At 43.1% G+C, this 14,742-nt stretch overlaps 1 protein-coding gene across 1 annotated transcript in view; it reads left to right on the forward strand.

The window, feature by feature from the left end:
• The first annotated feature begins 559 nt into the window (after window positions 1-559).
• The window catches only part of snx29 (sorting nexin 29), a 166,635-nt gene continuing 152,452 nt past the window's right edge, over window positions 560-14,742 (forward strand). The window contains exons 1-10 of the mRNA XM_017416208.3: window positions 560-1,018; window positions 3,162-3,226; window positions 4,309-4,361; window positions 5,060-5,184; window positions 6,947-7,127; window positions 8,704-8,774; window positions 10,553-10,810; window positions 12,172-12,574; window positions 14,376-14,488; window positions 14,661-14,674. Coding sequence (XP_017271697.1) covers window positions 1,012-1,018; window positions 3,162-3,226; window positions 4,309-4,361; window positions 5,060-5,184; window positions 6,947-7,127; window positions 8,704-8,774; window positions 10,553-10,810; window positions 12,172-12,574; window positions 14,376-14,488; window positions 14,661-14,674 — 1,290 coding nt within the window. The 5' untranslated portion in view covers window positions 560-1,011. The remainder of the gene's footprint in view (window positions 1,019-3,161; window positions 3,227-4,308; window positions 4,362-5,059; window positions 5,185-6,946; window positions 7,128-8,703; window positions 8,775-10,552; window positions 10,811-12,171; window positions 12,575-14,375; window positions 14,489-14,660; window positions 14,675-14,742) is intronic.

The following is a 14,742-nucleotide window of genomic DNA, read 5'->3' on the forward strand; positions in this document are numbered from 1 at the left end:
AGTCTCACCATTTGAACTAAAAACTACATTTTTCCCCTCCTCCAAGTTAGAGACTTGCAGGTGATGCTGTAGACGGTGCCATCTGAGGTGCTCATGGCACAGCTAAATATATGAATACGAAGATGTCATGGAAGAATTGATCTCTAATTTGTGGGCAGACGTGGCCCATCCAATGATCTAGTGGTAATATGTTTCTGTGCATTATCTCAAGTTTAAACGCCTATATGTATTTCACAACCTTCATTACTTTATAGATTTAGAGTATTTAAGTAGTCTGCTATGAGTTCAATGATAAAATGTTCATGTTTGGAAGGGAGTTAGTTGATTTGTATATGTGGAATTTACCTATTGAAATGAATTAGGAGGTTAATTTTGTGATTTTTTTCTTTTTAATAAATATTATTTTTGCATTTTTGACCTGCACTCGTATCTTTGTCAAATTCCCACTTTAAAACACTAAGTTTTTTATATTCCAGTCCTGAATTTTGAACTATATTGTTTTATGGACTACAACTCCCAGCAGCACCCGCTCATCATATGACCACTGTGTGTTTGGTCACGTGACCCCGCAGCCAACTGACATGTCAGTGCTCCGTTTCCTTTTTTTCCGCAGTGTCACAGGCAACAAAGCAAAGAAACTAATAACTTTTCTGTGGTTTACGGCCCGCTACATTGTAGAGAGGTAGTTGAAAATAACCCAAATTGACATTCCGGCTTGTTTTCATTGTAGTTTGTGTGTTTGTTAGACTGAATTCATGGCAGAGAGTGGCAGCCCCAGCGGCTCCCCGGCAGGCCTCGCTGTTCACCGACTGGGCATCAGTCGTCACGCCGCCGTCGGGTGGACCCTGCTCGGCCACGGGGTCGGCATGGAGCCGGCGCGTCGCTAGCCTCTTTCTTTTTGTTTTTGAGAGGAGGAAAAAAACCCCAAACAAAACAGAAACTACAGCAAGAGATGAACGGTTTCGGAGTAGATTTGCTCAGTTCGGTTGCTGCAGGAGTTTGGACGTCAGAATGAACGGTAAGTTTGTTCCCATGTCTCCGAGGTGAAATGATCGGATGTCATGCTTCAACAACTACATGTTGTTAGAGCTTAAAGTTCAGCAGCGTAGTTCCTTGTTCATGTCTATATCCACCTACCGCTCCTACAAAAACCAGTTCCGGAAAAGTTGGGACTTTGTGTAAAATGTAAATAAATACAGATAGCTCATGAACCCTTATTGTATTCACAAGGGAACATAGTAAACATATCAGATGTTTGAACGAAGAAACTGCCACCTCTTTAGGAGAAAAAATCATTTTGATTTTGATGGAAGCAATACTTGTACAAAAAGAAAGTAGGGACAGGTCCATATTTACTTTAGTGCAGCAGCTCCTCTTCTGTTAACATCATCCAGGAGCTGAGGACAGCAGCTGCTGGAAGTTTTGGAGGGAATGTTGTCCCATTCTGGTCTGATGGAGGATTCTAGCTGCTCAACAGTCCCGGGTCTTTCTTGGTGATCGCAGCCCAGTTCAGCACCTGGACTCTTCTGCTACAAAGCCGTCCTGCTGTAGTGGATGCAGTATGAAGTTTAGTGTTATCTTGCTGAAATATGCAAGGCCTTCCTTGAAAAAGACATCATCTTGGCTGGGAGCAGATGTTGTTCTAAAACCTGTATACACTTGATTGATCCTGCCTTTCCAGATGTGGAAGCTGCTCATGCCAGAGGCACTAAAATGCACCCCCATACCGTCAGAGAGGCAGGCTTTTCAACTGAGCGCTGATAACAAGTTGAATGGTCCTTCTCCTCTTTAGTATGGCATCTGTGGTTTCCAAAAATAACTTCACTTGATTTGTCTGACCACAGAACATTTTTCCACTTTGCCTCAGTCCTTCTTAGACAAGCTTTGGCCCAGAGAAGACAGTGGCATTTATGAACTTTGATCACATGCTCTAATGGTGAATATCTGAGAGGAAACTGAACACATTTTTGAAGAAAAACAAGCTTTAATTGTTTTTTGGGAACTTTCACTCAAGCTAAGAATGTTCTTTCTCCGTATTTTGATTCTTTGTTATTGTGGATGTGTTCATGGCTTAGTGGTGCAGCAGGGGTATTTCAGAGGTTTTGTTGGGATCATGTGGACTGAAAAAACAAAATATAAATGGACCAAAACATATGCGCAGTTTGACAAGTCTGGAGTTGCTCTGTTGTTCTTTTAGATGTTCATTTAGTCCGAGTTTGTTACAGATAGATTTCCATGCAGTCCTTTACTTAGAGTTGGGCAGCTGTGGATCAGCGGTTAGAGCGGTCGTCCTCCAACGAGACAGCGGGAGGTTTGATTCCATCAGTATGCCACGTGTCAAAGTGCACCTGAGTAAGACACTGACCCCCTCATTGCCTCCAATGTCCCTCATCGGTTTATGAATGTGATCTAAAGCTCTGATTAGTCTATACGGTAGGATTCATTCAGATTAGCTTTGTAGTGATGTAGCAGAGTGCTGTGTGGATGTGTGTGGATGGGGAAATGAGGGCACAGATTGGGTTGTAAATTGTTCTGAGTGGCCTGATTGGCTAGAAAGGTGTTTTAAAAGTACAGTCCATTTACCGTTTGATTTCATCTGACTGCTCAAGGCTGTCATCTTTACAGGAGTGGGTTTCTTATGCTCAGTAAAGATCTTGCATTGCACTCTGTTCTGCTCCCATTGTTTTCCATAGATCTCCATTGACAGACTCATCAAATTGTAGACATTTCTACATCCGTTCCGTATTTTATAGGTAATCTCATCTCAGCGAATTCAGACCAGTGCATGACAGGTAGTTTTAAATTAATCTGATTATTCATTCTGATCGTTTTAGTTTGAGACTCCATCGCCTGCTCTTTGCCTAACTTGAACCCTGTTTGGGACACTGTTCCTACAACGATAAAAAGGAATTTTCTCACCTTTGTTAACTTTCTGTCGAGTGCTTCAGACACGATGAAACTTCTCTGTTGTGCCCGGAGCACAGCGGTTCTTAAATGTCCGATCTTTTGTCTGTATAGTTTTTGCAAGAATCAGCTGCTACTTCCTCTACGATAACTGATACAGTGACAAGCTGCTGCAGGGAAACTTGGTCAAGTTTTATGTTTTTTTTTTCTCAATCCATCATGAGTTTATTTATTTTATGCTCTGTTTCTCTTTGCAGGGACTTCACAGAGTGACACGAAAAGACAGCACCTCCTAGAACGGCTACTAGATGCTGTTAAACAGGTGAGTTACCTGTTTTTTTTCTGTTCTTTATATTGGGGAAAAAGCATCATAAGGAGGCCGAGAAAGATTTCAATGATAAATAAATTAGGCTGTAAATGATCAGGAGCAGTTATTGTGAGACCAACAACATGCACGATGGCTTCATTGGTAACTCTAAATTGTCTCTAGGTGCGAGTGAGAGTGTGAATGGTCTCGATTGTCCCTGTGATGGACTTGCCACCTGTCCAGGTTGTCCCCCCGCCTCTTGCGCGGTGACTGCTGGAGGTGGGCACCAGCTCTCCGGTGATCCGGCGCGAAAAAATAAAATGGATGGATGAAGTCTTTTAGAGTGACGTGTTCGTCTGGAAAACGAAAACTTTTTTGTTTCCTCTCTAAACACAGGCTGGAGTTTATAGCATCACAGTATGTTTTGGTTCCTTTTTTTATTTTCGCAGTCTACAAACACACAGCACACACAGGAAGTAAAACTAACAGATTTGATCACTAGACCTTCTGTGGAATTTTGCGTTGGGTAAAATGCATGTGGAGAACGAAGACAAGAAAGTGAGAACTGTGAGTTCAACCACAGCACGGACTCATATGGCCCGACAGGTTCCGGGACGGAGGGAGCAGCAGTGTCGGTTCTGGTTCTGGTTCTGCCACCTTTAATGCCAGAATTTTAGACTATCTTATGAAATGACAGCGTTGAAAGCATTTTGGTCAAACCTTGAAAATCACGTTATGCGAAGTCCCATGGGGTACTGTGATCGCATCAGATTATAGCTCAGTATCTGTTGCCATTTTTGTGTTGGCTATTGTTGATTAATGTGGTGGCCATCTTGAATCAGTAGATCCTATGATTACTGTGATTTTACTCCATTTCTATTTGAGCAGGATCAGAACTCTGACATTCAAGCCAGCTTTGCTGTTTTGTTGTTTAAACAAAAGTCCCTCTCAAGTGTTCCAAAAAAAAAAAAACAACAAAAAAACATCTTCTGCAATTTTAGACTTGAAATGAAAGTACGCATAGTGCAGGGAAGCCTTTCAGACTGGATGTGTTTTTTTTTAATTTGTTTTTAATGATTCCTTTTATATCTTTCCAGTGCCAAATCCGCTTTGGAGGACGAAAGGAGATCGCTACAGACTCCGACAGCAGGTAAGACGAGTTCACCTGGATTTCTTCTGCTCGGCTTATTTGGCACTCAGGCTGATGTGTGATGTAGGTGTTACGATCCAGTGTCACCTAATGAGGAAGTGCTTCTAAGCCTTTTATTGCTCCTGTGTGTGTGTGTCTGTCGTTTTGGCAAAAATATCTCACAAACCACTGGACAGATTTGAATGAACCTCTCAGAATGTAACCACCTGATGTACCTCTACAACTGATTACCTTTTGTAGTCAGCCCAATTCAAGATGGCTGCCACAGCCAGTTGACATCAGAAAACCCAACAATGGCTATATCTCAGTGAAGATATTGAGCTAATGTTTGATGTAATAGTTGCTAAGATTCATAATTAATATCTACTTCCAACACCAACACTGATTTTGTAATATTGTGTGAGATTGTGCATGATGTTATTTACAAAATGGCGATAAATTTTGACCTCATCATAAGATGATCTCAGTGTAAAACTCTGGCACAAACGTGGCGGGCAACATGCAGTCCTTAAGTGAATTCTAGATGTTTAATCTATGTGGTAGTTTTGCTTTTGGTCGCCTTTGTGCAGTCATCCTACTCATACACCTGTTTTCCTTATTGGTAAATTAGCTTTAACTGTATTTTCCACCCGGTCTAAGCAGTCAGAATAAACCTCCCGTGCGTTGGGGAACCTGTGTGTGTGTGTGTGTGTCTGCAGGGTGATCTGCCTGTGCGCCCAGTTTGAGGCGGTGCTGCAGCACGGCCTGAGGAAGACCAGGGGCCTGGCCCTCACCGCCGCCGCTCTCAAACAGGCTGCGGGCTTCAGCAGCAAGACGGAAGGAGGTATCAGGCGTGCGGTTCTTTAGTTTCGGTTCTAAGGTTGCACATCTGAACAGGACTCGCGATTAGGCGGTGACCGTTTCGTTGGGATAATCCGAGCTGAGAATGCTGCCAACCCTGGATAAACGGGTTTGCCATGAAAGGATGCGGACGTGTCGGCGGACAGCTGCGCACACCCAGCATGTCTGCGAAACCAGATACTCAGATTACAGAATACAGTCGTCTCCTCTGTTTCACTGGAATTGTTGTGGTCGGGCCATATTTGTAGCTGATGAGATGACTCGGCAGGACGAGCTCATCGAACAGCACTCTTCCGCCTCTCCTTTAATTGGTTTACAGTAACACAAGCAAACTGTTGTCAACTCTGGGAAAACATCAAGCTCTTTCCTGATTTGACTGCCTCCGCTGACACCTTTTTAGTTGCCTGCCGTGTTTGCTTTCAGACACAGGAAGGGCTCTACGTTGGTCTCAGCTGGTGCTGGGCAGCTACTGCTATTTTTTTTTAAATCAAGCGACGTATTAGACATGCTTCAAGTTCAGCTCAGACTGTTTGCGAAACCAGTAATCATCCTTTCCAGGATGTCAAAACCATTTGATTTAATGATGCAGTCACTCATCACGTCTCGTTATGATTACTTTATGATGACCATTAAAGAGATGCACAAATTGGAGTTTTCTCGTCAAAATCCGATGTTGGATTCTTTTAAATCTCTGACGCGCCGCTTCCCAGTTTGGTCACAATAAAAGTTTACAGAACTTTTTTGCAACTTACTTTTCCAGCCTTTTGTTGGCCCTTGTCCCCACTCTTTTCCAGATGTGTGGCTGCCATCAAATTCAAAATGAACTTTTTTTTTAGTTTAAAGATTTGATCTGTTTACTGCGTTGCACGGCGAACAACATATGGGTTTATGAGATTTGCAATTCGTTTCATTTTGCTTTTATTTACATTCTACACAACATCCCAACTTTTTCAGAACGGGGATTGTTGTTGTTGGGGGGTTAAAAATGTGCATATTTTATGTTGCAGTCTCGCTAAACTCCTAAGTATTTGGGATCAAGCAACCAGAGAGCCATTTTTTACATTACATTAATGTGACACATCTAACCTTCCTCACAGTTGTTTTTTTTTCTGTTGAGGTGTCGTATTCATGAAGACAGTCATCAATGTTTGCGGCTATTAGATCATTTAAGTATTATGCTGCTGGTTGACATCAAGTTAGGCGGAACTTTTTCCACTGTTACACTTAAGATGGCTGACTTCTACCCATTAGCATATCTTACGTTCTCGTGCGTTTCGCAGTAAATTAGAAAACGGGACCGTGCGCTGAACTCGTGGATTTAGAGCTCCCTAATGAAGCCGAGTCCTCTGACAAAGCTAGAAATAACCGTCGTAATTTTAACATACCGCTTTGAGGTCACACGGGAACTGTATGCAAACGAGCAGCACCTCCTATTAATTACCACGCCGTGAAAACTTTTCTTTAAAGCAGACCTGGATTTTTTTTTTTGTTGTCGGTTCCTGTTTTATAGGAAATTATATAATTTACGAGTTGTCACGTTGGAGCTAAATAGGGAGAGGTGACAGGAGGTGGAGCTCCTTGTTAACGAGGAAGGAGAGACTTTTTAAAGCTGCTGTATAACTCGAGAAGTTGCTGTTTTTTTTAATAAATAAGATGGTGCTGATATTCTCTGCATTCGTCCTGTTTCTACCCCCCCCCCCATTTTTTTTGTTTGCTTCCGTTTTTGTTCCCTCCCCTCGTATCAGAGCTGACGTTTTGGTTCTACGTGAAGGAGCATCTGAACCGCCACGAGCTCCAGCGCTTCTACTCCCTGCGGCAGATCTCCTCGGAGCTGGGCCGGGGGCGCGCCTGGCTGCGCTGCGCCCTCAACGAGCACTCGCTGGAGCGCTACCTGCACACGCTGCTGGCAGACCGGCCACGTCTGGGGTTAGTGCGAGCGAGTGAACTTTATTAGGTCTCAGCGGTTAGACAGTACCGTTTCTTGACCTTAGTGACATAATGTTGCTGTCCTAAAACAACTCCAGTCTCCAAAACTTCATAGTGGTTCATGCAAACTGTACTTTATAAGCCTTTAAACTGCCATCACTTTCACATTACACAATTAATTACATATAATAATGTAAAAGTGGTTATTTACAAGCACCAATAGCTGTGGCATCAACGAGCACTTCCAGGGGTCACGTCCAGCTGGAATTTCATCCTATTTTTACAGAAACAACCATGTAGTTCAAACCTAACAGTGATGTTAAGCTTTAAATAACAACATTTGCATGAACTGCAATAAAATTTAGAAAATTAGAGTTGTTTTAAGTAGAAATGCAACTCATGAATGTTTGGTAGTCAACTGATCATTCAATTTTTTTTTCCTTAGTCAGCGATTACTTCAGTCCAACCTCCTGTTCTGCACTCCTGCACACGTTTTACCTCCCTTGCTCTTCAACTGTTTTTAACAGACACAACAGAAAAGAAGCAGAGAAAGACGCTATCTAAGCACTTTACACCAAACAAAGCATGGTTGTTTCAGAGTAATATGTAGACGCGAACACCTGCCTGTTTCATTCAAATCAGCTGTGTATCATGATCCAAGTCCAGCTATTTTTTATTATGACTCTATGGCCTTGGCGGAGGTTTGCGCTCTCCGAGTGCTTCTAGTTTTATTTTTTGGTAATATTTGTTAGGAGATACCTTTCTGAAAACCTTTAATCACCCGTGGGTTACTCTTTACAGTTCAGATTGGATGAAAAAAGACAGTAAAATAAGACTTTTTATTTATTTTTTAGTAAATTTACCAGTTGACAAATCCTACATTGCATTAGACCCTTCCTTCCTTTATTGAAGACTCATACAGTCATAATTGCAGTATTATGCCAAAGAAACCATTTAGCAAAACATTTCTGTTGCGTTTCGGCCGTTTGGCTCCACGACAACTACGACTGGATTCTCTGACACCAAAACCTTTTGAATCGAGGTCTCAGAGTGGAAGGTTTTGGAAGCCAATCGGCATCGGTGCACTACAAACGGCTGCAGTTTTGGATCTAACTGTCTTCATGCTGGACACTGAAGCGTCTGCTCCCACGTGTGTGTCGTGGAAATCCAAAAATCACAGAGCCAGCTAGTGACCTGGCGTGGAAACTACAGTGGATTCAAGGAGGATGGTGTTAACATGTAAATGTGGAACTTTTTCACAGTAAACAGGGAAATCTCTAAGGCTTTCAGGAGATTGTTTGCCTATAAACAGGACTTAAATAATAATTGTCTAAACTGACATCTGTGACTCACTGGCTTTGCTCATTTAAACTTAACTCTCAAGAGTTGAAGTCACATCTACACAGGTACGATATTAACTGTTCAGAACTTGTTACACAAAACCCCACTTCAAAATGTCCGAACTGTTCCTTTAACTTATTTTTAAAAGCACTACTCGCACGTCTGAAATTTCCTCAGAAAGTTGGGAATCCCGGACATACTCTAAGTTTGTAATCTTTTTTTTTTTCTTGTCCAGAACTTTCTACGAAGACTGGGCTTTCCTTCTTGATGAAGAGCGAGCGAGTATGCTCCCCACTATGGCTGCAGGTGAGTTTGGGTTTTTAAAAGCCCGTCAGTGTCGTCTTATCTCACTGTTCAGCCTCACATTCAAAGCTTTACATTTACATTCTCAGTCTCATCAGTCTACACACAAAGCTCTCCTCATTGGCAAAACAGTCAGCTGTGGAGGTTTTTGTTAGTTTGTTGAAGGTGAGAGTTAAAAAAAGTTACAAGTCACCCCAGAAGTCTTTATATTTTGCTTCCAATCAGTCAGAATGTCTTGTAATCTTTTAAAATTGTCTAGTTGAATAGTTTTTTAAACTTTCTGAATGTCTTATTTTCATGATTTTTTTATGTTGTCCCTTTTTTCCCAGTACATGCTTGTTTTTGGAGGCACGTTTTACCTGACCTCCTCATCATTCAGCCATGAAAAGGCTCTTAAACTCAAGGAATGAACCAGTAATTTGTCCGCACCTAACAAAACGTATCAAAGAACCCTTTTTAAATAGGATCTTCAGGCACTTTTGTTACCTGCAGTTTGTCACAAAGGCACGCTTTGTTCCGATTTCTTTAGTTGAGTCTGAAAAATACAACAGCTACCAGTTTGACAGAAAGAAAATAGTATTATAGCACTGACGCTGTGAGCTGAAAACTTGACAGATGGTGATGATCAAACTGAAGAATGGTGCCTGTCAGCCCTTTGTTGGATTTCTTTCTGTTTTTAAAGACATGACTTTCAGATGCCGTGTTTCTGCTGGAGACGGCTCTTTAGACTCGACACTTGTTTTACTTATTTTTTGATCGCCGAAGTCGAAGTCCAAAGAAAAACTTTGAAAGACGTTAAGAAAGCGCAAAGCATTGATGGAGGAAAGGTAAAAAAAAAATCAAAACCGCACATTCTGCAAGGTCTTGTGACAAGAAGTGCGGCAAAGACAAAACAAGGGAAGTTGTAAAGCACAGGCTGAAACTCTTCTGAAAGTACAAGGAGCGGACAGCAGAAAGCTGGTGCCAAATAGTTTTTCTGATGAATCCTCCTTCAGATTGCTTGGGACATCTGGGAAAATCATTTGCCCTGAGAGGAAAAAAAAAGGTGAGGGCTTCCTGTCTCACGTATAATTCTTGTGAGGGAGGGTTTGCTTCTCATCCAAGTGAGGGGTGGGGCTTACTCAGTCCTGCCCAGGAACACCGTCATTAATAACGAAGGGTATCTAAGCTCCCCGCCATCGCAGCGTCCTCTAACAATCCAGGCACAGTTTGGTGACGATCTGCGTGTTTTCCAGCATTTTAGGACGCCATGCCACAAGGGCAAAAGTGTTGACAACGACGCTCAAAGAGCAAAACAATGATTTATTTTTTTAAACATTGTCCTATTGAGCGAAAATAACCTTTTGGTTCGGAGCTGTAACTGCGTTTTTGCGGCTAGAATCTAAAAATGTTCTTTTGGAAGCTAAAAAATGTTGTTCTGCTGTTCTGCAAAAAGATTCCTGCTCCACATTCAATCTCGCTGTAGCCACTTAAAAGGCCAGGAAATGGACCGACTTTCACTCCACTTGTTAAAGGCGGCTGGGTTTACAGAAAACTGCAGCTGTGTTTGTCTTCACAGTGGTGCTCTTTAACTATGGATGAGCACAACTCGGATGAAGACAAACCGTAAGACATTAGGAGATAATATCTTATTGATCTTTTGCGTCCTCTCTTCTCATATGCGGGCAGATTGACGGCACTGATTTCGTCTCCGCTCGCTCTCTCTGCGTCAGAAATGCCTGACAAGCACTCGGCTGATGTTCGGAAGCTTCACCCACCTCTCTTGCTTCTGCCGCACTCAGGTTTGAACTCCATTCTGTTCGCCATCAACATAGACAACAGTGACCTGAACGGCGGCTTAACGCGAGCGGCCTCCTCGGTGTCCCACCTCCTCAAGGAGTCCACGCAGGGCATCGGCAGCCTGCTGAAGGAGTCCACTCAGGGCGTGAGCAGCCTCCTGCGAGAGATCAGCACCGCCACGGCCGTGGTGCCCGGCTTCACGCCGAGGGTGGAGGGAGCCTCGGACCTGCTGCCTGTGCTGCCACGCAGCACCTCTGCTGGTAGGAAGCAGCACGGTTCTGTCGGATGTTCTCAGAATCCCCCCAAAAATGCTAAACCGCTTCTTTTTCTGCTTTGTTTCCATTTGTTACACGTTTTCCTAAGTGGCTGCACTGTTGAGACTGACCCCCCCCCCACAAAAGTGGCTCTAACAGTCAGTTTTACAGGCACTGAGCTAAAATCTGTTGTGGTAGTAGCTGAGAGTCATCCCCGACACTTACTCTGAGTGCTACATCTTTGCGTAAAACACTGGCATTAGCTGTTAGTCGTTTTTTTGCCTGTCTCATGAACTAGTGGACAGATTTTAATGAAACTTTCAGAGAGAAATTGTTGGATGCACAGCTACAACTGATTAACTTTTAGAGCCAACCCTGTTCAAGGTGGCCGCCACAGCTTAATCGACCTCAGCCAGCACAAAACTGGCTTTAACTCAGTCACTTTCGCAGATATTGGGCTAAAATCACACAAGATTGCATAGTTATTTTAAAGTTCTGTCCAAAACGGCTCTAACGTTCTTATCGTAGGACGATCTTAGTTTAAAACTCTGGCATGAAAGGAGGCGGGCAACGTGTTTCCCTTCAAGGCAATGAGTTTGACAAGGCAGCTTGCTGAAAGTGTCTGACAGTTCCTTTACAAAAACAACATATGGCCCCGTTGGCTAAGGCATGTTGGATGAACCTGTTGAACAAACATTGTGCCTTCACGTTTGACCTTGCCCCTCTGCCCCTGTTCCTTCCTGAAGAACCAAGGGTTTTCTCCCCCATATGTTCCCTTCGCTGCGGCGGTTTAATAACTGTAAGGTGGCGAAACTTTCCCGGTAATGAATGTTAATGAAATTCGAAACTCCTCGGAGTGGGATGACCCTTTCTCATTATTCACCGGCGGCAGATTTGCTGATGCACTGACAGCCTCTCTGACTCAGAAAAAGCGACAGTCTGTTTTTTTTTTTTTTTTTTTAGTTTTGTTTTTAATAATCTGCTTGAAATCGATGCCTTTTAAATACGGCAGAAAGTACAAATTTCAGCCTGCAATTTATCTTTGGGATTATATTTATCGTGTCCCAAAGAGGGTAATAATACTCAGTGTCCAATACTTGCTGCCAAATACGATTTGAATTGATTTTTCAGTCTTTGAGAGCTCAGCAAGAATTTGTTATTACCTGAAAACGCTTGAAATGCACAAATAATGTTGTTGTTTCAGAGAAAGGCAACAGCTCTGTTTGATTCATTTGTTGTCTGTTGCTGCTGGTCTGACCCTTTTTCATTTATTGCATGATGGAATTAGTGGATTAAATTAAATCAGCGAGTTTTACTGAAATTGATGTGAAGATTTAGTGCTTCCCCCCCCCCCCTTCTCCTCTTAGACTCAGGGCTGAGGAAGGAGCGGCGGAGGAAGAAGAAGATCACCAACATCATTTCCTTCGACGACGATCTGGACTGCGGGGCCGAGGACGAGGAGGAGGGGGAGGAGGACTCCCAGAAGGCGAGGGCGATGAGGAAGAGCCGCGCCGCTCCCGCTCAGAGCAGCGTGGAGGAAGGGATAGACCCCCTGGAGCCGACCCTCTCGGAGTCGCCGGCCCACAACGGCGTGGTGAAGCCGGGCCTGGTCAACTGGGTGGGCTCGCCGCACCCCTGCCGCACAGCTCCTGCAGACGCACCTCCCCTGCCTGACAGCAAGAGTGTCGACAATGAGGAGGAGGAGGAAGAGGAGGAGATGTACAAACCCAGAACACAAACACAGGAGGAGGAGAGAATCCCCACTGATCAGTGAGTTTCAGGACGGCGGTTCACTGTTTAAAAGCAACAGGTGGAATAAAAAGACAAAAGTTTTTAACAATTTAGTCACCTAAGTGTTCCTCTGAATGACAGAAATCTGAATGAGGCTGGAGCAGAGGGATCTTACTTGTTTAATCCCAGAAACGAAAAGAAAAAAAAACCAAATCAGCTCCAAGAGTCACCCATGTTTTTGCTTTCAGCTTGTTTATTTTTATTAGCTGTGAAATTATTTTCCAGCTGGAGCTGATAATTAGATTAAAACAGCACGTTGCCTCTTCAGAAGAGCGCGAGCTGTGTTTTTTATTTCGCAGCTCAGTGAAACGATTACCCCAGGACTCCAAAAGTCCTAAAAATATATATCAGAGGGCACGAAATAGAAAATAGATTTTCAAATATTATATTAGAAGAAACTTAGAAGCTCATTGAGCCACATTTCCTGAAAGTGTTTTTTTTTCTTCAACTGTTGCAAATATGCAGCGGCTACAAAAATGAACGCACCCCTGACAGATTAGACACTGAACATTACACACCCTCAAACTAAAATTGAAGTACCTTTTGTTTTATTTACACCATTCGGTTGTCTGAGACAGTTTGCCATCAATTAAAGTGACTTTGATCAACTAAAAATGAAGCTTAGCTGCATAAAATGAGACGACAACAGACATTATTATAAATTAGACATCCAACCTAAATTAAAAGGAAGACAAGACTTAAACTCTCCAGGGAGGCTGGAGAGTTTACAGTAATACAGAAGGAGGAGCTGCAGAAAGTTCTTCAAATGTCTGGACTATGGGACAGGATTTCAAGATAGAAGGCTGTCCTTATAAAAAAAACAAAAAAACATCCAGGCCCAGCTAATTTTAGACAAAAACAAGCAAAACCCTCCAGGAAACATCAAACCTTCTTACCGAATTCAGGAAAATGTGTTGAACCCAAAGCTGAACTTCGTGCCCACAATTCTGAAAGGTATATTTGGTGCAGGAGCATCTGCTCTGCATCACCCAAAGAACAGCATCCCCACAGTGAAACACAGTGGAGGCAGCATCATGCTGCGGGGGTTGCTTTTCTTCTTGGGGGGGGTTTGGTCAAGGTGGATGAAATTCTGAACGTTTCCAAACACCGTTTAGTTTGGACCCCCAAACCTTAAGGTGTCTTGTTAAAAACTGAAGACGAACAAAAAAAAACAAAAAAAAGTGTTTTTCCAAATAGCAGCGACCCTAGTCATATATCCAAGTGAACAAAAAGATGACTTCGCTGGAAGAAAATTCCAGTTTTGAAAGTTTTGGAATGTCCTCGGCAGAGTCTAGATCTAAATCTGATGAAATAAAATCTGTTTGATTGCGAACATGTGGCGTCCTCGCAGTCTGACAAAGGAAGCCTGGGCGAATATCACCCAATCAAGGTGTGGCCTCACGAAAAACAGCTTGGCAAGAAGACTGAAGGCTGCAATTAAATCAAAGGGCACTTCAACCAAAGCTTTAATCTAAGCACTTAGACAACTACCTTGATACTGTTCCCTCTACCAGATTTGATTTTCGGTTGAATTTTACATGATAAATGTCACATTAAAGACGAGAAAAGCTTTGAAATAATTGATCATGGTCTCATTTTATGCACATCACAAAAACCAGACATTTTAACAGGGTTGTGTCGACTTTTTGTATTCACTTTATGTTCTGCTATCTGCTCAGGAAATATGAAAAAAAAAATAGTGTGTCCAAGTGGAAATGAGAGCATTGTTTTTCACCCTGAGTATCTAAAAACGACTGAGGGTGTTGCCGTCTCGTGACAGGATGGTGGTGGGCAGTCTGTCCAGTGTGTCCACGTGGAGTCCTCTGCAGGCCATGCCTGACCAGAGCAGCTCGGACATCCTGATTCCTGTGAATCCTGCAGATCCTCAGACAGGTACCGCATGAGACACTGCAACTATCTTACAAGGATCCCCGCTTCCCCGTTGACCTCGGTGACAAACCCGCCTGTCAATCTCTCGAGCATTTAATCTACTCCGCCGCACAGTTTTCACTCACGAATCGTACCTGTTTGCGACACGCCGCTTGCTGCCAACTGCTGCTTACAGCTTCAGTGAAGGAGGTGGCTGCCTGTCAGATGAAATGTAGGTACTTTCTGCGTCGGCCCGCAGCTTCACTTTCACTTCCACC

Source organism: Kryptolebias marmoratus, linkage group LG17 (assembly GCF_001649575.2).
Source record: "Kryptolebias marmoratus isolate JLee-2015 linkage group LG17, ASM164957v2, whole genome shotgun sequence".
NCBI lineage: Eukaryota > Metazoa > Chordata > Actinopteri > Cyprinodontiformes > Rivulidae > Kryptolebias > Kryptolebias marmoratus.